This window comes from Staurois parvus, unplaced genomic scaffold (assembly GCF_062004578.1).
Source record: "Staurois parvus isolate SC_StPar_1 unplaced genomic scaffold, SC_StPar_1.0 ptg001108l, whole genome shotgun sequence".
Classification (NCBI taxonomy): Eukaryota; Metazoa; Chordata; class Amphibia; order Anura; family Ranidae; genus Staurois; species Staurois parvus.
In genome coordinates, this window is record NW_028318904.1 from 129,256 (window position 1) to 152,766 (window position 23,511).

Here is a 23,511-nt window from a genome sequence, read left to right on the forward strand (position 1 = left end):
GATACATCCACTGCCTCCAAGACCTTCCTCTGAAAAACTCTGAGCAGGGGGAAATTCCAGAGGGGATAGCCTGCAGGGTCTCTCAGCCCTGACCACAATTTAACCCCTCTGGCTATCACACCTGAGCTGCTAACCTGCTCCTCACTAACCATTAGGGTCTAGCTCCCCCTAGCTAAACTAGGAGGGCGCTACACTTAGAAGCACCACACTTGAACTAATTTCCTAATATACTAGTGTAATTTTTTTCCTGACTGCACCTTTGGCCATACATGCTCAGCTCAGTATGCCTTGGAGTTACATAATCCTAACCTGGCTATTCAAGAAGACCTCTTTGAAGATCTGACCTTTCAGGAATTGCCTGATGGTAGACAGATTAGGAGATAGTCAGACAGACTGATAGAGGTAGAGGGTTCCAGAGGATGGGAGAGGCTCTGGATAGATCAGGGTAGGGAATTCCAGAACAAAGGAGAGGCTCTAGAGAAGTTACAGAGGTGAGCATGGAAGGACGTGACAAGGGAGGAGCAGGAGGTCTTGAGAGCAGTGAAGAGGACAGTTAAGGTGAAATTGTGAGATGAGGTTGGTGATGCAACTCAGGAAAGAGTTGCAGATGGCTTTGTATGTTGTAGTCAGTAATTTGAATTGTATCCATTGGGTAAACAGAAGCCAGTGGAGGAATTGGCAGAGGGTGGGGACACTGAATGGAAGCCAGTGGAGGGATCAGTAGAGAGGGGTGGAGAACACTGAATGAAAGCCAGTGGAGGGATTGGCAGAGAAGTGTGGTGAACACTGAATGGAAGCCAGTGGAGGGGTTGGCAGAGAGGGATGGAGGACACTGAATGGAAGCCACTGGAAGGATTGGCAGAGAGGGGTGGAGGACACTGAATGGAAGCCAGTGGAGGGGTTGGCAGAGAGGGATGGAGGACACTGAGTGGATGCCAGTGGATGGATTGGCAGAGAGGGGTGGATGATACTGAATGGAGGCCAGTGGAGGGATTGGCAGAGAGGGGTGGAGGACACTGAATGGAAGCCAGTGGAGGGGTTGGCAGAGAGGGGTGGAGGACACTGAGTGGATGCCAGTGGATGGATTGGCAGAGAGGGGTGGTGGACGTTGAATGGAGGCCAGTGGAGAGATTGGCAGAGAGGGGTGGCGGACGCTGAATGGAGGCCAGTTGAGGGGTGGTGGACACTGAATGGAAGCCAGTGGAGGGATTAGCAAATAGGGGTCATGGACACTGAAGAGAAGCCAGTGTAGGGATTAGTAAATAGGGGTCGTGGACACTGACTAGAAGCCAGTGGAGGGATTAGTAAATAGGGGTCGTGGACATTGAATAGAAGCCAGTGGAGGGATTAGTAAATAGGGGTCAAGGACACTGAAGAGAAGCCAGTGGAGGGATTAGTAAAAAGGGATCGTGGACACTACATAGAAGACAGTGGAGGGATTGGAAGAGAGTGGTGGAGAACACTGAATGGAAGCCAGTGGAAGGATTTGAAGAGAGGGGTGGAGAACACTGTGTGGAAGGATTGGTAGAGAGGAATGAAGGACACTGAATGGAAGTCAATGGAGGGATTGGTAGAGAGGGATGGAGGCATGGAGGACACTGAGTGGAAGCCAATGGAGAGATTGGCAGAGGGGTGGAGGACACTGAGTGGAGTCCAGTGGAGGGATTGGTAAATAGGGGTCGTGGACACTGAATAGAAGCCAGTAGAGGGATTGGCAGAGAGGGGTGGAGGTCAATGGGCGGTTGGTAAGATGGATAAGTCTGGTAGCAGCACTCATAATAGACTGAAGGGGGATAGTTTGTGTAGAGGTAGGCCAACGAGGAGGACATTCTAATTGTCAAGGCAAGTGATAAGGATGTCCATTAGTATCTCGATGGTGTCATTGGTTAAGCAGGGTGCATGTTGGAAATGTAGAGTTCAGCAGAGTCTAGTTCCATTTTAATGCCATAATGTGACTGTAACAGGGGCGGACTGACCATTTGGAAACTCGGGCACTGCCCCAGGGCCTGAGGTCAGTAGGGGCCCCATAAGATGCCCCTGGTACCTTTTTCATAGGCTTTTTTGAATTTGGGCAAGGACACAGGGGCCCCATGATCCCCTATTGCCCGGAGGCCCCATGAGATGTCAGTCCGCCCCTGGACTGTAAATAAGTGTTCTTTCCTCTTTCTGCAGGAACAATACTCCTTCTGCTACACCCTGGCTCAGAGTTATCTGGATTCATTTGAAACCTACGGGAACTTCAAATAATGAATAATCCCTAAATAATAAACCTGTTATCCAGGGACATCCCCAGCCATGGAACCAGCAGAATCCAGCCAGGAACCCGGCTCACTGAAATTCCAAATTATGGACAGAACTGGACATGCCATCAATGCATTCTGGGTCTCTGCATGGTGGTCCACATGGGACCCATCGAAGGATAAGAGGGGGAGTACAGGATGAAGGGGGACGTGCCTTCACACTAAAGAGCTTTTGGACCTTTCTGTAAATTACGCAGCTCACAATATAGAGACTTAACTGTAAAAAAAGGGATCTAAGCATTTATTTGATTTTTTTTTATGTGTTCTATATGTAAATCTTTTTTTTTGTAAAGTTCTGTGCAGACTTTTGGGGCAATATAAATCCTGCATAATAATTATATCAATAATAAACACTGTGATTATTCCAGTGATGAGTTTTATGAATGTGTGTCAGTGCCGACACCTTGTTTCCATGGATAGTTTGTAATTCTGTATCATTGTTTCTGGTGGTTCTACACAGTGATTGCACTTTGCTGTTTCCCTCAATGACAGCAAGTCTTACTATCAGCTCCGACAGCCAACAAATGATTGATCTTCACCATACAGTGAGGGGGAGAAACTACAAACCCGGATATGTAATAAAATATAAATTGTCTATTTAAGTAACAAAATTCCATTTGGCCATTGTATATACAGTGAGGAACAGAAGTATTTGAACCCCCTGCGATTTTGTAAGTTCTCCCACTTAGAAATCATGGAGGGTCTGAAATTCACATTGTAGGACATTCCCACTCTGAGGACAGAATTAAAAAAAAAATTCAGGAAATCCCATTGTATGATTTGTAAAGAATGCATTTGTCTCGCACGGCTGAACATACTGTAAGTATTTGAACACCTAAGAAACAGCAAGAATTCTGGCTCTCAAAGACCTGTTACTGCGCCTTTTAAAAAGTCCACCTCTACTCCACTCATTAATCTAACTTAGTAGCACCTGTCTGAGCTCTTTAAAGACACCTGTCCACCCCACAGTCAGTCAGACGCCAACTACTACCATGGGCAAGACCAAAAGACACCAGAGACAAAATTGTGGACCTCCACAAGGCTGGAAAGGGCTACGGGGCAATTGCCAAGCAGCTTGGTGAAAATAGATCAACTCTTGGAGCAATTGTTAGAAAATGGAAGAGGCTAAAGACGACTGTCAGTCTCCCTCGGACTGGGGCTCCATGCAAGATGTCACCTCGTGGGGGATCACTGATGAGAAGAAAGGTGAGGAATCAGCCCAGAACTACAAGGGAGGAGCTGGTCAATGACATGAAGAGAGCTGGGGCCACAGTTTCAAAGGTCACTGTCGGTAGAACACTACGCTGTCATGGTTTCAAATCATGCATTGCACGGAAGGTTCCCCTGCTCAAGTCATCACATGTCCAGGCCCGTCTGAAGTTTGCCAATGACCATCTGGATGATCCAGAGGAGGCATGGGAGAAAGTCATGTGGTCAGATGAGACCAAAGTAGAACTTTTTGGTCTAAACTTCACTTGTCGTGTTTGGAGGAAAAAGAAGGCTGAGTTGCATCCCAAGAACACCATCCCTACTGTGAAGCATGGGGGTGGTAACCTCATGCTTTGGGGGTGCTTTTCTGTGAAGGGGACAGGACGACTGCACTGTATTGAGGAGAGGATGAATGGGGCCATTTATTGTGAGATTTTGAGCAACAACCTCCTTCCCTCAGTCAGAGCATTGAAGATGGGTCGTGGCTGGGTCTTCCAACATGACAACGACCCGAAGCACACAGCCAGGAGAACCAAGGAGTGGCTCCGTAAGAAGCATATCAAGGTTCTAGAGTGGCCTAGCCAGTCTCCACACCTAAATCCAATAGAACATATTTGGAGGGAGCTGAAACTCCGTGTTGCTCAGCGACAGCCCCGAAACCTGACAGATCTAGAGGAGATCTGTGTGGAGGAGTCGGCCAAAATCCCTGTTGCAGTGCAAACCTGGCCAAGGGCTACAGGAAACGTCTGACCTCTGTAATTGCAAACAAAGGCTTCTGTACCAAATATTAACACAGATCTTCTCGGGTTCAAATACTTCTGTTCAGCCGTGCGAGACAAATACATTCTTTACAAATCATACAATGGGATTTCCTGAATTCTGTCTCTCAGAGTGGGAATGTCCTGCAATGTGAATTTCAGACCCTCCATGATGGAGAAGTGGGAGAACTTGCAAAATCGCAGGGTGTTTAAATACTTCTGTTCCTCACTGTAAATGCCAGATGGGTGTTTCCTGGGGGCAGGAGGCCGTACATATACTCTCACTACCTATATGCAAATTGTGATCGTGGTGACCTTTTGGACACAGTAGATTGTGGTACAGGACCAATGGAATTTGACCCTTACCATGTGACTGCTGTGACCGATCACAGCAATTTGTAAACAAAGGCTCTATGTTTCAGCCAGTGCACCCTTTCCTCTCACAGTGATCGGCACTTTAGGAAATACTTTTTTTTTTACAGTATCAACTACTGTAACGGAACCGACCCAGACTGCACTTTGGTACTTCCGTTATAATACCGCTTCCCCGTCCAAACACCGACAACAGACACCACAGACGACCAAACAAGACTAGACGACGCCAGTCTGTCTGAACATGAAGCTCTTTATTTGAAACTCGAACTGGATTTTTATATACTCAGGGGGGCAATCCCCCCTCCCTGCATAATGACACAGGGCGGGGCAACCTACACCCAGTAACAAGAGGCACACAGGTATTCAAACTTCACACCAGCAGACAGTCCCATTAGGAGGGAGGGCTGCTGGAAGCATCCCCCACTAAGCTCATAAACACATAAATCCCATAATAGTTTGCTCCCAAGTAAGACACACAATAGAACAATGGGATGCAACCACATGACATCAAACAATCAACAACCCCCCACCCCAATATTAGGACAGATCACCCTATACCCCTAACAGGCACAGGGTGACTTACACATAAGAGGGATATGGGGAGCTGAGACAGGGGTCTCCCCACCTCTCCAAAGTGAGCTGGGTTCCATGGGCCCCCCACCCAAAGTGACTCCCATCACGACCACCTCATTACATTGTTACTATGATAACATTGTAGTAGGGTGATTAGTGGTCAGGGACACTGATTGGCTGCTTTGGTGACACGGTATGAGAATACAGCCAGTCAGTGCCCACTAAACATTTCAGTACAATGTTGCTATATTAGTGCAGCCAGCCACAGTGTCCCTGATCACCGCCACACCAGTCCCAGTGTCACCAGACCAATGCAGCCAGCAATGGCGTTCCTGATCACCACCATACCAGTCCCAGTGACCCAAACTAGAGCATCCAGCAAAAGGGTTCCTGATCATGGCTACATCAGTCCCATTGTTACCAGACCAATGCAGCCATCAACGGTGTTCCTGATCACCACCACACCAGTCCCAGTGTCACCAGACCAGTGCAGCCAGCAACGGTGTTCCTGATCACCACCACACCAGTCCCAGTGTCACCAGACCAGTGCAGCCATCAACGGTGTTCCTGATCACCACCACACCAGTCCCAGTGTCACCAGACCAGTGCAGCCAGCAACGGCGTTCCTGATCACCACCACACCAGTCCCAGTGACCCAAACTAGAGCATCCAGCAAAAGGGTTCCTGATCATGGCTACATCAGTCCCATTGTTACCAGACCAATGCAGCCATCAACGGTGTTCCTGATCACCACCACACCAGTCCCAGTGTCACCAGACCAGTGCAGCCAGCAACGGTGTTCCTGATCACCACCACACCAGTCCCAGTGTCACCAGACCAATGCAGCCAGCAACGGCGTTCCTGATCACCACCATACCAGTCCCAGTGACCCAAACTAGAGCATCCAGCAAAAGGGTTCCTGATCATGGCTACATCAGTCCCATTGTTACCAGACCAATGCAGCCATCAACGGTGTTCCTGATCACCACCACACCAGTCCCAGTGTCACCAGACCAGTGCAGCCAGCAACGGTGTTCCTGATCACCACCACACCAGTCCCAGTGTCACCAGACCAGTGCAGCCATCAACGGTGTTCCTGATCACCACCACACCAGTCCCAGTGTCACCAGACCAGTGCAGCCAGCAACGGCGTTCCTGATCACCACCACACCAGTCCCAGTGACCCAAACTAGAGCATCCAGCAAAAGGGTTCCTGATCATGGCTACATCAGTCCCATTGTTACCAGACCAATGCAGCCATCAACGGTGTTCCTGATCACCACCACACCAGTCCCAGTGTCACCAGACCAGTGCAGCCAGCAACGGTGTTCCTGATCACCACCACACCAGTCCCAGTGTCACCAGACCAATGCAGCCAGCAACGGCGTTCCTGATCACCACCACACCAGTCCCAGTGTCACCAGACCAGTGCAGCCAGCAACGGTGTTCCTGATCACCACCACACCAGTCCCAGTGACCCAAACTAGAGCATCCAGCAAAAGGGTTCCTGATCATGGCTACATCAGTCCCATTGTTACCAGACCAATGCAGCCATCAACGGTGTTCCTGATCACCACCACACCAGTCCCAGTGTCACCAGACCAGTGCAGCCAGCAACGGTGTTCCTGATCACCACCACACCAGTCCCAGTGTCACCAGACCAATGCAGCCAGCAACGGCGTTCCTGATCACCACCACACCAGTCCCAGTGTCACCAGACCAGTGCAGCCAGCAACGGTGTTCCTGATCACCACCACACCAGTCCCAGTGTCACCAGACCAATGCAGCCAGCAACAGCGTTCCTGATCACCTCCATACCAGTCCCAATGTCACCAGACCTGTGTAAGCCAGCAACAATGTTCCTGATCACCCCCTCACCTGTCCCAGTGGCACCAGACCAGTGCAGTCAGCAACGGCATTCCTGATCACCACCACACCAGTCCCAGTGACCCAAACTAGAACATCCAGCAAAAGGGTTTCTGATCATGTCTACATCAGTCCCATTGTTACCAGACCAGTGCAGCCAGCAACGGTGTTCCTGATCACCACCACACCAGTCCCAGTGTCACCAGATCAGTGTAAGCCAGCAACAGTGTTCCTGATCACCACCACACCAGTCCCAGTGTCACCAGATCAGTGCAGCCAGCAATGGCATTCCTGATCACCACCACACCAGTCCCAGTGTCACTAGACCAGTGTAAGCCAGCAACAGTGTTCCTGATCGCTAGAATGGTCCGTCCCAGCATCATCAGAACAGTATAAGCTAGCAACAATGTTCCTGATCACTGTCATACCAGTCTCAGTGTCTCCAGACCAGTCTCCCCTGCAATGTTCGGACTTGGTACAGACACACAAGGGGACACACACGGAGTCTAATGGCAATTAAATGACGCCAAGACGCAAAGCAGCCTCATATTTGCACACCATCAGAAAATACATATGTGCTGAGAGCGCGAGTTGCTGCGCCTTGAGTCACATTGGTGGAGACAGAACCCGTTAACCACTTCCCGTCCAGCCCATGTACATAAACGGCCGAACTGGAGCAGTGCAGGAGCGTGTGGACGTTTATAAACATCCTCCCACTTCCCTGCCTATGCACGCTCCCTGGGAGCGCATGGCACGGCAATCCGGTGAGGACACCGTGGAACACTGATTGCTCTACAGGACCTCTGTGTGAGGTCCCAATCAGTGATCACATGAACAGTAGTAAGCAAGATGTCACATCTGACATCATTGCTTACTGCATGTGAAATCTGTGAATGATCACAGAGATCACATGGTACAGAGCTATTCACAGCTGCCTTGTACCATGTGACAAGCTATGACCAATCACAGCTCTCACAGTATTTCTCAATGGCTGCAAGAATGCAGCTAGAAAGAAGGAGAAATTATTGCTTTTATAGCCTTTATGGGTGTAAAAGCAATCAGTGTAGAAAAAAAAAAATCTTCATCACCTTCCCCCACAAGTAGTACAGTGTCACCATGGAGACATTGTAGTGTAAGTGTGATGGTATGTTAAAAAAAACAAAATATAAATAATAATATAAAAAAATAAAAATGTAATTTTTTTTTTAAATTATAATTTTTGGTTATAAACTAATTTGCATTATTTATTTTTTTTACAAAAAAAGATAGCTGAATACATTTTGGCCAAGATTTATGAAGAAAGATTATTTATTTGCAAAATTTCATAACAAAAAATTTTTTTGTGTTAATTTTTGGACATTTATATATATATAAGATAAAAATGCCAGCGGTGAATAAATACCACCAAAATAAAGTTTTATCTGTCTCAAAAAAGATGCTAAAAAATCCATATGGATACAGTGTTGCATGACCGCGCAATTGTAATTCAAAGTGTGAGAGCGCTGAAAGCTGAAAATTGGCCTGGACGGGAAGGGGGTGAAAGTGTCCGGACTGGAAGGGGGGGGAAAGTGTCCGGACTGGAAGGGGGGGGGAAAGTGTCCGGACTGGAAGGGGGGGGAAAGTGTCCGGACTGGAAGGGGGGGGAAAGTGTCCGGACTGGAAGGGGGGGGGAAAGTGTCCGGACTGGAAGGGGGGGAAAGTGTCCGGACTGGAAGGGGGTGAAAGTGTCCGGACGGGAAGGGGGTGAAAGTGTCCGGACTGGAAGGGGGAGAAAGTGTCCGGACTGGAAGGGGGGGAAAGTGTCCGGACTGGAAGGGGGAGAAAGTGTCCGGACTGGAAGGGGGGGGGAAGTGTACAGACTGGAAGGGGGTGAAAGTGTCTGGACTGGAAGGGGGTGAAAGTGTCCGGACTGGAAGGGGGAGAAAGTGTCCGGACTGGAAGGGGGTGAAAGTATCCGGACTGGAAGGGGGTGAAAGTGTCCGGACTGGAAGGGGGTGAAAGTGTCCGGACGGGAAGGGGGTGAAAGTGTCCGGACTGGAAGGGGGGGGGAAGTGTCCGGACTGGAAGGGGGGGGAAAGTGTCCGGACTGGAAGGGGGGGGAAAGTGTCCGGACTGGAAGGGGGGGAAAGTGTCCGGACTGGAAGGGGGTGAAAGTGTCCGGACTGGAAGGGGGAGAAAGTGTCCGGACTGGAAGGGGGGGAAAGTGTCCGGACTGGAAGGGGGAGAAAGTGTCCGGACTGGAAGGGGGGGGGGAAGTGTACAGACTGGAAGGGGGTGAAAGTGTCTGGACTGGAAGGGGGTGAAAGTGTCCGGACTGGAAGGGGGAGAAAGTGTCCGGACTGGAAGGGGGTGAAAGTATCCGGACTGGAAGGGGGTGAAAGTGTCCGGACTGGAAGGGGGAGAAAGTGTCCGGACTGGAAGGGGGGAAAAGTGTCCGGACTGGAAGGGGGGGAAAGTGTCCGGACTGGAAGGGGGAGAAAGTGTCCGGACTGGAAGGGGGGAAAAGTGTCAGGACTGGAAGGGGGGGGGAAAGTGTCAGGACTGGAAGGGGGTGAAAGTGTCCGAAATGGAAGGGGGTGAAAGTGTCTGGACTGGAAGGGGGGGAAAGTGTCCGGACTGGAAGGGGGTGAAAGTGTCCAGACTGGAAGGGGGTGAAAGTGTCTGGACTGGAAGGGGGGGAAAGTGTCTGGACTGGAAGCGGGGAAAGTGTCCGGACTGGAAGGGGGGGGGGAAAGTGTCTGGACTGGAAGGGGGTGAAAGTGTCCAGACTGGAAGGGGGGGGTAAAGTGTCCGGACTGGAAGGGGGGGAAAGTGTCCGGACAGGAAGGGGGGGAAAGTGTCCGGACTGGAAGGGGGGGAAGTGTCCGGACTGGAAGGGGGGGAAAGTGTCCGGACTGGAAGGGGGGGAAAGTGTCCGGACTGGAAGGGGGGGGGAAAGTGTCCGGACTGGAAGGGGGGGGGAAAGTGTCCGGACATTAAGGAGTGAAAGCGTCTGGACTTGAAGTGATTAAAATGAATATTTTTTGGAATTGTCGTGCAGCTTTTTGCATCGCAAATTGCATGATAAGTCGCGTCGGTGTGAAACGGGGATAAATGACGTACGTCGATACATCGAAGGACCTTATGGAGCCCCATCAGAAAAAAAAAAATCACATAATAACAAAATAACTTTTAATCAATTAAAATAAATGCAAAAAAAAACAGTGTTGCAATGCCAGGAACAATGTATGTGATATAATAATTATCCCCCAGTAAAGTCCCAATACTAGATGGCATCACAGAGAGATCACCATTGGGGGCGCTGTGGGTCGTCCTATGAGGCCGGATGGACGATTTTCTGATTCCCGCCATTACAGTAGGATGCGTTTATTCTCACAGATGTACATCAGTTGGAGGGAACAGTTGTCATGATTCCAGGAATGTCCGCCCACCAGATAGGCGCACTCGTCCTCTCCTCGGAGATCGGAAACCAACCAAGTATGACGGCCGCCGTACTGCCAGTGCCTGGGGGAGGCAAGAAGGAGAGATGAGCGTGACTACACAGAGAGGAAGAGAGAGAGGATGACAGAGAGGAGGAGAGGGAGGAGAAGAGAGAGGAGGACAGAGAGGAGGACAGAGAGGACAGAGAGGAGGACAGAGAGGAGGAGGACAGAGGAAGACAGAGGAAGACAGAGAGAAAGACAGAGAGGAGGAGAGAGAAGAGGAGAGGGAGGAGGAGAGGGAGGAGGACAGAAAGGAGAGGGAGGAGGAGAGAGAGGAGGACAGGGAGGAGGACAGAGAGGAGGAGAGAGAGAAGGACAGAGAGGAGGAGAGAGAGAAGGACAGAGAGGAGGACAGAGAGGAGGAGAGAGAGGAGGACAGGGAGGAGGACAGGGAGGAGGACAGGGAGGAGGAGAGAGAAGAGAACAGGAGAGGAGGAAAGAGAGGAGGAGAGAGAGAGGAGGACAGAGAGGAGGAAAGAGAGGAGGAGTACAGAGAGGAGGACAGAGTGGAGGAGAGAGGTGGACAGAGAAAAGGAGAGAGAGGAGGACAGAGAAGAAGGGTGATTTGTCATCTTATAGAGGACATCTGCAGTGCCCTGAAAGATGTGCCTTCAGTCCTGTCTAACTTCAGAAATATATCAGTGTGCTTCCTGTGCTAGGCACTGCTCATATCCCTCTCCATATCAGTGTGCTTCCTGTGCTAGGCACTGCTCATATCCCTCTCCATATCAGTGTGCTTCCTGTGCTAGGCACTGCTCATATCCCTCTCCATATCAGTGTGCTTCCTGTGCTAGGCACTGCTCATATCCCTCTCCATATCAGTGTGCTTCCTGTGCCTAGGCACTGCTCATATCCCTCTCCATATCAGTGTGCTTCCTGTGCCTAGGCACTGCTCATATCCCTCTCCATATCAGTGTGCTTCCTGTGCTAGGCACTGCTCATAACCCTCTCCATATCAGTGTGCTTCCTGTGCTAGGCACTGCTCATATCCCTCTCCATATCAGTGTGCTTCCTGTGCCTAGGCACTGCTCATATCCCTCTCCATATCAGTGTGCTTCCTGTGCTAGGCACTGCTCATATCCCTCTCCATATCAGTGTGCTTCCTGTGCCTAGGCACTGCTCATATCCCTCTCCATATCAGTGTGCTTCCTGTGCCTAGGCACTGCTCATATCCCTCTCCATATCAGTGTGCTTCCTGTGCTAGGCACTGCTCATAACCCTCTCCATATCAGTGTGCTTCCTGTGCTAGGCACTGCTCATATCCCTCTCCATATCAGTGTGCTTCCTGTGCCTAGGCACTGCTCATATCCCTCTCCATATCAGTGTGCTTCCTGTGCTAGGCACTGCTCATATCCCTCTCCATATCAGTGTGCTTCCTGTGCCTAGGCACTGCTCATATCCCTCTCCATATCAGTGTGCTTCCTGTGCCTAGGCACTGCTCATATCCCTCTCCATATCAGTGTGCTTCCTGTGCCTAGGCACTGCTCATATCCCTCTCCATATCAGTGTGCTTCCTGTGCTAGGCACTGCTCATATCCCTCTCCATATCAGTGTGCTTCCTGTGCTAGGCACTGCTCATATCCCTCTCCATATCAGTGTGCTTCCTGTGCCTAGGCACTGCTCATATCCCTCTCCATATCAGTGTGCTTCCTGTGCCTAGGCACTGCTCATATCCCTCTCCATATCAGTGTGCTTCCTGTGCTAGGCACTGCTCATAACCCTCTCCATATCAGTGTGCTTCCTGTGCTAGGCACTGCTCATATCCCTCTCCATATCAGTGTGCTTCCTGTGCCTAGGCACTGCTCATATCCCTCTCCATATCAGTGTGCTTCCTGTGCTAGGCACTGCTCATATCCCTCTCCATATCAGTGTGCTTCCTGTGCCTAGGCACTGCTCATATCCCTCTCCATATCAGTGTGCTTCCTGTGCCTAGGCACTGCTCATATCCCTCTCCATATCAGTGTGCTTCCTGTGCTAGGCACTGCTCATAACCCTCTCCATATCAGTGTGCTTCCTGTGCTAGGCACTGCTCATATCCCTCTCCATATCAGTGTGCTTCCTGTGCCTAGGCACTGCTCATATCCCTCTCCATATCAGTGTGCTTCCTGTGCTAGGCACTGCTCATATCCCTCTCCATATCAGTGTGCTTCCTGTGCCTAGGCACTGCTCATATCCCTCTCCATATCAGTGTGCTTCCTGTGCCTAGGCACTGCTCATATCCCTCTCCATATCAGTGTGCTTCCTGTGCCTAGGCACTGCTCATATCCCTCTCCATATCAGTGTGCTTCCTGTGCTAGGCACTGCTCATATCCCTCTCCATATCAGTGTGCTTCCTGTGCTAGGCACTGCTCATATCCCTCTCCATATCAGTGTGCTTCCTGTGCCTAGGCACTGCTCATATCCCTCTCCATATCAGTGTGCTTCCTGTGCCTAGGCACTGCTCATATCCCTCTCCATATCAGTGTGCTTCCTGTGCTAGGCACTGCTCATATCCCTCTCCATATCAGTGTGCTTCCTGTGCCTAGGCACTGCTCATATCCCTCTCCATATCAGTGTGCTTCATGTGCTAGGCACTGCTCATATCCCTCTCCATATCAGTGTGCTTCCTGTGCCTAGGCACTGCTCATATCCCTCTCCATATCAGTGTGCTTCCTGTACCTAGGCACTTCTCATATCCCTCTTCATACCAGTGCACTTCCTGTGCCTAGGCACTGCTTGTATCCCTCCCCATACCAGTGCACTTCCTGTGCCTAGGCACTGCTTGTATTCCTCCCCATACCCGTACACTTCCTGTGCCTAGGTACTGCTTGTATCCCTCCCTATACCAGTGCACTTCCTGTGCCTAGGCACTGTTTGTAACCCTCCCTATACCAGTGCACTTCCTGTACCTAGGCACTTCTCATATCCCTCTTCATACCAGTGCACTTCCTGTGCCTAGGCACTGCTTGTATCCCTCCCCATACCAGTGCACTTCCTGTGCCTAGGCACTGCTTGTATCCCTCCCCATACCAGTACACTTCCTGTGCCTAGGCACTGCTCGTATCCCTTTTCATATCAGTGCACTTTCAATGCCCAGGCACTTCTTATATCCCTTATCATATCAGTGCACTTCCTGTGCCTAGGCCCTGCTTGTATCCCTTTTTATACCAGTGCACTTCCTGTGCCTAGGCACTGCTTGTATCCCTCCCCATACCAGTGCACTTCCTGTGCCTAGGTACTGCTTGTATCCCTCCCCATACCAGTGCACTTCCTGGGCCTAGACAATGCTTGTATCACTCCTCATACCAGTGCACTTCCTGTGCCTAGGCATTACTTGTATCCCAGTTCAAATCAGTGCACTTCCTGTGCCTAGGCACTGCTCGTATCCCTTTTCAGATCAGTGCACTCTCAATGCCTAGGCACTTCTCATATCCCTTATCATATCAGTGCGCTTCCTGTGCCTAGGCCCTGCTCGTATCCCTTTTTATACCAGTGCACTTCCTGTGCCTAGGCACTGCTCGTATCCCTTTATATACCAGTGCACTTCCTGTGCCTAGACACTGCTTGTATCCCTTTTCATATCAGTGCGCTTTCAATGCCTAGGCCCTGCTTGTATCCCTCTTCATATCAGTGCACTTTCAGTGCCTAGGCACTCCTGTTCTGTATCCTCATATCTGTATGTCTGCAGGGATCATCTCACAGATCTGGACTGAGATTTGGTATGTAATGCTGCTCACTGTTCTCCTTGCTGAAAGGGAAGCTGTCTCTGAGGACCTGTGACACTAGAATTCCCTGCTTCATCCTGCGGCTCTGTGCTTCCTCCACCCCTCCTGCTGCTTCTTAAAGTGGAATTTTAGTTACAAAATGAAGTTCTGCTGATCCTTAGCCCCCCTCCCCCACCTGTATTGAAAACTTTTTTTCCCCTGGGATCGGGTACCTATTTCTGACAGGTTCCCGCTCCCACTTCTTCTTGCCTAGGTGAGGAGAGGGTAAGTTTGGCCCCCTACTTCCTGCCCACAACCTCCTGGGACACATTAGACATGTTCATGTTGCAAATGTTTGATTTGTTTTGTATCAGATCCATTCGTTCATGAAAGAATTTTGTTTCGAACGCATCTGTTAATTAAACCAATTCGTTTTTGGAATCCATTTCGTATCTTCGAATTGCATTTCATTGTGAGTAGCTAGTTGTTAGGGAGCAGGCGGCCGCAGTGTCCTTAACAACCAGGACTCATATGATGTCAGTGGGATTCACCGCTGTCAGCAGAATGCGAACAAATGCCGGATAACCACCTGCCCACCACCCTGTAGTAGAAGTACTTGTACTGGGCGGCAGGGCTACCCAAGGTCACCTACTGTATATATACGTGATTTGTATTTCCGGGCAGGGGGCGCGCGCCGCTATTGGTGGCTGTGGATGTCAATCACCGGGTCCCGGCTTGTGATTCCTGGCTGGCACTCAGTTATCATCAGCAAGCTGTGAGGGGAGAGACCTGTGTAAAAACACAGGTCTCTCTGCTGCCAGAAAGGACATGCTGCTTTGTATCTCTCCCCTGCCAGCAATGACATGCTTCTTTGTATCTCTCCCCTGCCATCAATGACATGCTTCTTTGTATCTCTCCGCTGCCATCAAGGACATGCTGCTTTGTATCTCTCCCCTGCCAGCAAGGACATGCTGCTTTGTATCTCTCCCCTGCCAGCAATGACATGCTTCTTTGTATCTCTCCCCTGCCATCAAAAACATGCTGCTTTGTATCTCTCCCCTGCCAGCAAGGACATGCTGCTTTGTATCTCTCCCCTGCCAGCAATGACATGCTTCTTTGTATCTCTCCCCTGCCATCAATGACATGCTGCTTTGTATCTCTCCCCTGCCAGCAATGACATGCTTCTTTGTATCTCTCCCCTGCCATCAAAAACATGCTGCTTTGTATCTCTCCCCTGCCAGCAAGGACATGCTGCTTTGTATCTCTCCCCTGCCAGCAATGACATGCTTCTTTGTATCTCTCCCCTGCCATCAATGACATGCTGCTTTGTATCTCTCCCCTGCCAGCAATGACATGCTTCTTTGTATCTCTCCCCTGCCATCAAAAACATGCTGCTTTGTATCTCTCCCCTGCCAGCAAGGACATGCTGCTTTGTATCTCTCCCCTGACAGCAATGAAATGCTGCTTTGTATCTCTCTCCTGCCAGCAATGACATGCTTCTTTGTATCTCTCACCTGCCATCAATGACATGCTTCTTTGTATCTCTCCCCTGCCAGCAAGGACATGCTGCTTTGTATCTCTTCCCTGACAGCAATGAAATGCTGCTTTGTATCTCTCCTGGCAGTAAGGACATGCCTCTTTGTATCTCTCCCCTGCCAGCAAGGACATGCTTCTTTGTATCTCTCCCCTGACAGCAAGGACATGCCGCTTTGTATCTCTCCCCTGACAGCAAGGACATGCCGCTTTGTATCTCTACCCTGACAGCAAGGACATGCTGCTTTGCATCACTCCCCTGCCAGCAAGGACATGCCTCTTTGTATCTCTCCCCTGATAGCAAGGACATGCCGCTCTGTATCTCTCCCCTGCCAGCAAGGACATGCCGCTTTGTATCTCTACCCTGACAGCAAGGACATGCCGCTTTGCATCACTCCCCTGCCAGCAAGGACATGCCTCTTTGTATCTCTCCCCTGATAGCAAGGACATGCCGCTCTGTATCTCTCCCCTGCCAGCAAGGACATGCTTCTTTGTATCTCTCCCCTGCCCTCAAGAACATGCCGCTTTGTATCTCTCCCCTGCCAGCAAGAACATACTGCTTTGTATCTCTCCCCCGACAGCAAGGACATGCCACTTTGTATCTCTCTGCATAGTATAGCATGTCTCCTTAGTAAAACACACCCAGCACACAGGTAACCCTTTGATCACCCCAGATGTTAACCCCTTCTTGCCCAGTGCCATTAGTACAGTGTCGGTGCTTTTTATTAGCACTGATCACTGTATTGGTGTCACAGGGGATGTCAGTGACACCAAATCAGTTCCCCCCCCCAGTGTCGCTGATCGCTGCCATTACTAGTATTACAAAAAAAATAAATTCCAATATATATACCGCCATTTGTAAATGCTATAACTTTCAAGTAAACCAATTAATATACAATTATTGGGGGGGGGGGGGTGTTAGCAAAGACACAGAGCAGAATACATTTTGGCCTAAATTTATGAAAAAAATGTGATTTTGTTTTTTACTGGACATGTTTAATAGCAGAAAGTCAAAAATATTGTTTTTTTTCCACAATTGACTGTCTTTTTTTGTTTACAGCACAAAAAATAACAAAAACGCAGAGGCGGTCAAATACCACCAAAAGAAATCTCCATTTGTGGGGAAAAAAGGACGTAAGTTTATTTGGGTGCAGCGTCACATGACCGCGCAATTGTCAGTTAAATGCAAAAAATGGCCTGGTGAGGAAGAGGGGAAAATCCTCTAGAGTGCGAGGGGTTAAAAGGAATGTAGAAAAAAAAACAGCGTGGAGGTCCCCCTCAATTCATACTAGGCCCTTAGGGTCTCGTATAGATTTTGAGGGGTACCCCATACCAAAATATTTTTAAAAATCCATATCCGAGCATGCAGGCCAAGAAAGGGGGAGCTACCCTTCTGAACCATACCAGGCTGCATGCCCTCAAAAAAGGGGGTGCTTTGGAGGAATCGCCCCCCCAAAGCACTTTGTCCCTATGTTGATGAGGATAAGGGTCTCTTCTCCACAACCCTGGCCCAGTGGTTATGGCAGTGTGGGGGGGGGGTGACTTTAACAAGAGGGCCCCCAGATCCACACCCCCCCATGTGCATGAGTATGGGGTACATAGTACTCCTACTCATTCACCAAAAAAAAATGTCAAAAGTAAATAGACACACAAAGTCCTTTATAAAAAAAAAAACTTGTCCCGTGATTTAAATTCGGCGTCAGTCACCATGAACAACGACCTGCACAAAAAACAAAAACCTGCAGCCAAACATGGAGGCAGGATCACGCGGTGACGTCACGAAAAGCGAATCAGAACGAATCGTACAAAATGAAAACACTCAGCCTTGAGCTCCTCCTGAGCCCCGCCCCTGATGCATTTCTCCTCACCCATGGGGTTTGTCATAGAGGAATCTGGCAGGTCATACACGGGTCGAATTCCATACGAATTTTCTTTAGAAAATCAGAAATTTCATGCGTTTTGTAACCTGATGGCGCCACCGTTCATTTCGGAATTCGACCAACCAAGCCTTCCATTTCACCTCATGCTGCCAAAGAAAAGGATTTTCCTGGCCAAGAGTTTTCTCTTCTTTCCAGGTCACGGCTCGCGTTTGTTTCTTTTTTGTTTATATTTCTCCCACAATTCTCCCATCATTGATTCAAAATTTGTTTGTTTTTCAAAAAATTTCCAACGTGCCCGATCACTCAAATTCAATGGTCGCACAAAAATTGGCCGTTTCTATGATCCATTAATGGTGCGAAATTCGAACTAAAATTCTTAGAAAGGATTTTCGAAAGAAAATTCTTTCGGAATTCGACCTGTGTATGGCCAGCTGGGTGGGCCGGGTGAAATGCATCAGGGGCGTGGCTCAGGAGGCACCAAAGGCTGAGGTCGCACACGTTTCGTCCTACCTGTTGAGCTGGTGGTGTGCCACGTCTCTCATCCCCTCATATTTCACGTCTTTCTGGATCCAGCACAAGACAGCTTGCACCCTCGCATTGCTGTGAAACACTGGATTTTTGTTTTTCACCAGCAGAGCACCTTGAGCTGCGCTACAACCGGTCCCTGAGCAGAACAAGCCATAGTGAGTCAGTAATGGGGAAATGGGAAATCACTGTTTATCGTATTGCCAAGTCTTTAAAGCGAAGTTCCACCCAAAGGAAGAAGCTCCACTTTTCTGCCTCCTCACCCCCCCTCCGCTGCCACATTTGGCACCTTTTAGAGGGGAGTGGGAACCTGATTTTGACAGATATCTGCTCCCACTGTCACACCAGTTCTCCGCAGCACCCCCTGCAGCCCTCTGGGACACTTCCAAGGTCCCAGAAGACTGTGGCCAATTCGCCCATGCACAGTAGGATGCCGGTGGTGAAGCCTTAAGGCTTCACTACCGGTTTCCCTTAGCCAAGATGGCGACAGCAGCACCTGACAGCTAATTGAAAAATCAGCTTGGGGTGAAGACACCACTAGATGCCTGAACAGGTAAGTACCTGTAATGCCTATGAAATGTGTTGGCCTTGGACCCTTTGTTTCTTGGGTAATTTTTACAATAAAGCATTGTCCAAATGCTGGGAGCATGAGAGGTGACTGACGTGCCATTTCTCTAGGCCAAAGGAACAGAGTCCCAAGATATTCTGCTGAGAGCAGGATAAAAACTTATTTATGGAAACTGAACGTGTTTATGACATCTAGTAACCTCACATTAGGAGGTAAAAACCTGTTTAAAGACGTCTACTTGCTTGAGAATTTAGAAATCCTTAAGTCTGGGGTAGATGAGAAGTTGTGGAGTAGATAAGAAGCAAAAGTGTGACTTTTCAGATAACGAATACAGTGGTTGAACGTGACTCCTCGTGGAACCCTTCTGCTAGCTTCTCCTGCGGTGGATGTGGCGCCCGCCCACTATTGGACAGCTTCCAGAAAATTGGTTTAAAAGCCTAAGGTCCAGGGGGAAAGCCCCCCTAGTGGCCAGAGGACGCTCTGACGCTGGGATTTTTGCCAAGGCTATATGGGATCATCAACTGGTCGAGCCTACGGCTTCCCCATGACCCCCTGGGCAGCGTGGTTCCGATGGGATTTGCTCCTCCCAGCTTCTAACATAGCTTCGGTAATGTATTAATTCTATGATGTGTCTATTTCATGCTATAATGCTCACATTATTATTGGTGTGTGTTATTATGCAGATTGTGATGACTATAAGATATATCCTCCTGTGTGTCGTGTGACAATAAAAGTGGAGGTTCTGACAGTGCAAGAATATTGCAGTTGGATTCTGTTTTTTATTGGAGTGCCGAGTGAATGCTATGATGTGCCAGGGCAGGTGTTCATTCGGTAGATGGTCTTTCACATGTGTAGAATATGTAATGGTTCAAATGCTGATTAAAAGGTATCTGCATTTTGAAAGAGTAGATTGGGGTTATATGTTGGATACACTGGAAGTATTGGGGTTGGGACCCAGAATGAGAGAATGGATAAGGAAATTATACAGTCAACCCTCTGCAGCAATCATGGTAAACGGGGAATTGTCAGAGTACTTTGGGATGCAAAATGGAACAAGATAGGGATGTCCTTTGTCTCCACTGTTGTACATTTTATCTTTGGAATCTCTGCTGGCTACAATAAGGAATAACATAGATATAAAAGGTATTAGGATAGGAGATACAGAGCATAAGGTGGCATGTTATGCAGATGATATGTTGTTCTATGTGGGAAATCCAAGGATAACATTGCCAAATGGTGAAGGGAGAGGGATGGGCGGGGGGAAAAATATTAAGATTAATATTTAGATATCATGACAAGCACATTAGAGGTTGTTGTTTGTGTTTATCTTTTTTTAAATGGTCTGTTTGTACAAACTTGCAATTTGAAAATTTAATAATAAAATATTTAAATAATAAATAAAAAGGTACCTGCATGACATGTTGATTGTGTGCGTGTATATGACTTGCTTTTAGTTATTGCACCCGGCATCTCTATTACAGAGCACTACTATTAAAAGTCAGCAGCTACAGTATTTGTAGATGCTGACTTTTCATTTTTGGTGGGGGGGCCTGAAATCCACTTTAAATCCCTTACTTCACAAGAGGCACAAGAGACATGTTGATACGGTGTATCTTTTATCTTTGGAAGTCATGTGAGAAGGAATTTAATACTTAGGAGGAAAGGGTCTTACGTCGGAGTCGTCTCGTAGTAAGTATTGTCCACCCATTTCCAGGTTCCTTGCTTTCCAGAAAGACCGATCCATGTAGTCTCCTGCCCCGAAAAGTGGTAAAGAAAATTCTTCAGGAAGGAAAAAAAAAACTGAATTTGTTACCACAGGAGGTTTTCTCGCGTTCATTTCCATTTATTGTACAGACAAAAGCTATCAGATTGTTCTGGGGCGAATGCCGCCCCCCTCCCACCCCCCACAGCCAAATGTATACATGCCCATGATCTTTATTTATACATTGAAATGTAATTACTCAATCAAGTAGGTTTGTGGTTACATGGGGTCGATTGTGTAAAATCTTGACTTGCTTATCCATATTCGTCTACAGTTCTAGAATATGTAACTCCCCACATGGAAGAAAAATTTTTTTTGAAATATATTTGAAAAATATTCTTCCCAAATATAGTGCTATATATTTGAAATGCTACAATTTTGGCCAAATTCAATATATATAAATATACAGTTTACTGCATGTTGAAATGCATTTTTATTACAAAATATATGAAAAAAATTTTAAAAATACATTTCAAATGTACTGTATGTCTTTAAAAATACAAATCTACATTTTTGGAATGCATTTACAAATATATGTAAAAATATAGATTAAGATGAATTTTTTATATGTTAAAATAAATCTAAAGAATATATTTTAAAAAATATGTTTTACTTATAAAAAAGTCGTTTTAACATATATTTTATATATATTTGTAAATGCATTCCAAAAATGTAGATTTGTATTGTTAAAGACATACATTATATTTGAAATGTATTTTTAAAAATATTTTTCATATATATTGTAATAAAATGCATTTCAACATGTAGTATATACAGTAATAGGAAATGCGTATTTGCTCCCCGGCTGATGTTGAATGTTCGCCCCTCACACAGAAATGATCGGTCTAACAATGGAATGTTCGCCCCTCACACAGAAATGATCGGTCTAACAATGGAATGTTCGCCCCTCACACAGAAATAATCAATCAAAAAATCGAATGTTCGGTGTAACACTGAAAGACAGAATACAACAAATTCAGCAGAAATGCGTCTAACAAATGATGACTGATCTGCATGTTCATGAGGGAAAGAAGGATTTGATCCCCTTCACAAAACATGACTTAGTACTTGGTGGCAAATCCCTTGTTGGCAATCACAGAGGTCAGACGTTTCCTGGAGTTGGCCCCCAGGTTCGCACACATCTCAGGAGGGATTTTGGCCCACTCCTCTTGGCAGATCCTCTCCAAGTCATTAAGGTTTGGTGGCTGACGTTTGGCAACTCGAACTTTCAGCTCCTCCACAGATTTCAATCGGATGAAGGTCTGGAGACTGGCTAGGCCACCCCAGGACCTTAATGTGCTTCTTCTTGAGCCACTCCTTTGTTGCCTTGGCCGTGTGTTTTGGGTCATTGTCATGCTGGAACACCCATCCACCACCCATTTTCAATGCCCTGGCTGAGGGAAGAAGGTTCTCACCCAAGATTTGAGGGTACATTGCCCCGTCTATCGTCCCTCTGATGCGGTGCAGTTGTCCTGTCCCCTTAGCAGAAAAACACCCCCAAAGCAGAATGTTTCCACCACCATATTTCACAGTTGGGACGGTGTTCTTGGGGTCATAGGCAGCATTCCTCCTCCTCCAAACACGGCGAGTTGAGTTGATGCCAAAGAGCTGGATTTTGGTCTCATCTGACCACAACACTTCCCACCAGTCCTCCTCTGCATCATTCAGATGTTCAGTGGCAGACTTCAGACGGGCCTGGACATGGGCTTTCTTGAGCAGAGGGACCTTGCGGCACTGCAGGATTTCAGTCCTTGTCGGCGTAGTGTGTTACCAATTGTTTTCTTGATGACTGTGGTCCCAGCTGCCTGGAGATCATTGACAAGATCCTCACATGTAGTTCTGGGATGATTCCTCACTGTTCTCATGATCATTGACACTCCGCGAGGTGAGATCTTGCATGGTGCACCAGACCTAGGGAGACTGACACTTGTTTTGTGTTTCTTCCATTTGTGAATGATTGCACCGACTGTTGTCACCTTCTCACCAAGCTGCTTGGCCATAGTTTGGTAGCCCAGTCCAGCCTTGTGTAGGTCTACCATCTTGTCCCTGACATCCTTGGTCTTTGCCATGGTGGAGAGTTTGGAATCTGATGGTTTGATTGCTCCTGTGGACAGGTGTCTATTATACAGGTAACACAATGAGATTAGCAGCACTCCCTTTAAGAGACTGCTTCTAATCTCAGCTTGTGACCTGTATGAGAGACACCTGGGAGGCAGAAATCCTGCTGAATGATAGGGGATCAAATCCTTCTTTCCCTCATGAACATGCAGATCCGTCATCATTTGTTAGACGCATTTCTGCTGAATTTGTTGTTGTATTCTGTCTCTCAGTGTTACAATACACCGAACATTCGATTTTTAGACCGATCATTTCTTTGTGAGGGGCGAACATTCAACATCAGCAGGGGAGAAAATACGCATTTCCTTCACTGTGTGTATATACTGTATATGTATATACAGTTGTGGCCAAAATTATTCAACCCCCAATGCTGTAAAGGGGTTTAGGGACTATAGTGTACATTTGGAATTGTATTCAGAATCAAATCCTACAAGGACGTTGTAACTACCCAAATGCAACTAAAATGACATCAATTGTTTATGTAATACAGTAGTAAATGGTTCTTATGTGGTTTCTTCATTGCCACAATTATTCAACCCCTTAAAGACTACCACTCTGAAGAACAGAGGTTCATACAGGTGCTTTCCATCAGGTATTGAAAACACCTGTGGATGTCACCGAGCAGCAATCAAGCATAATAAGCACCAATTAGGCAGCTTTAAAATGACTGTGATACTCAGCTCCTTCTAGACATTTACTGGTGTGGTTACAAACATGGTGAAGGCAAGAGAATGGTCCAGGAAGACAAGAGAAGAGGTGATTTCTCTTCACAGGAAGGGCAATGGCTATAAGAAGATTGCAAAGATGTTAAACATACCAAGAGACACCTTAGGAAGCATCATTCGCAAATTCAAGGCAAAGGGCACTGTTGAAACGCTA

At 47.8% G+C, this 23,511-nt stretch overlaps 2 protein-coding genes across 2 annotated transcripts in view; one reads left to right on the forward strand and one right to left on the reverse strand.

Moving 5' to 3' along the window:
* Positions 1–2,643, forward strand: part of LOC149440231 (receptor-type tyrosine-protein phosphatase epsilon-like) — a 102,850-nt gene extending 100,207 nt beyond the window's left edge. The window contains exon 23 of the mRNA XM_089658868.1: positions 2,173–2,643. Within this exon, the coding sequence (XP_089514994.1) occupies positions 2,173–2,247 (75 nt within the window). The 3' untranslated portion in view covers positions 2,248–2,643. The remainder of the gene's footprint in view (positions 1–2,172) is intronic.
* Positions 2,644–8,371: 5,728 nt separating this feature from the next.
* LOC149440232 (asialoglycoprotein receptor 1-like) overlaps positions 8,372–23,511 on the reverse strand; it is a 37,342-nt gene continuing 22,202 nt past the window's right edge. The window contains exons 8-9 of the mRNA XM_089658874.1: positions 20,425–20,531; positions 8,372–10,585 (exon numbers count right to left, since the gene is read on the reverse strand). Of these exons, the coding sequence (XP_089515000.1) occupies positions 10,432–10,585; positions 20,425–20,531 (261 nt within the window). The 3' untranslated portion in view covers positions 8,372–10,431. The remainder of the gene's footprint in view (positions 10,586–20,424; positions 20,532–23,511) is intronic.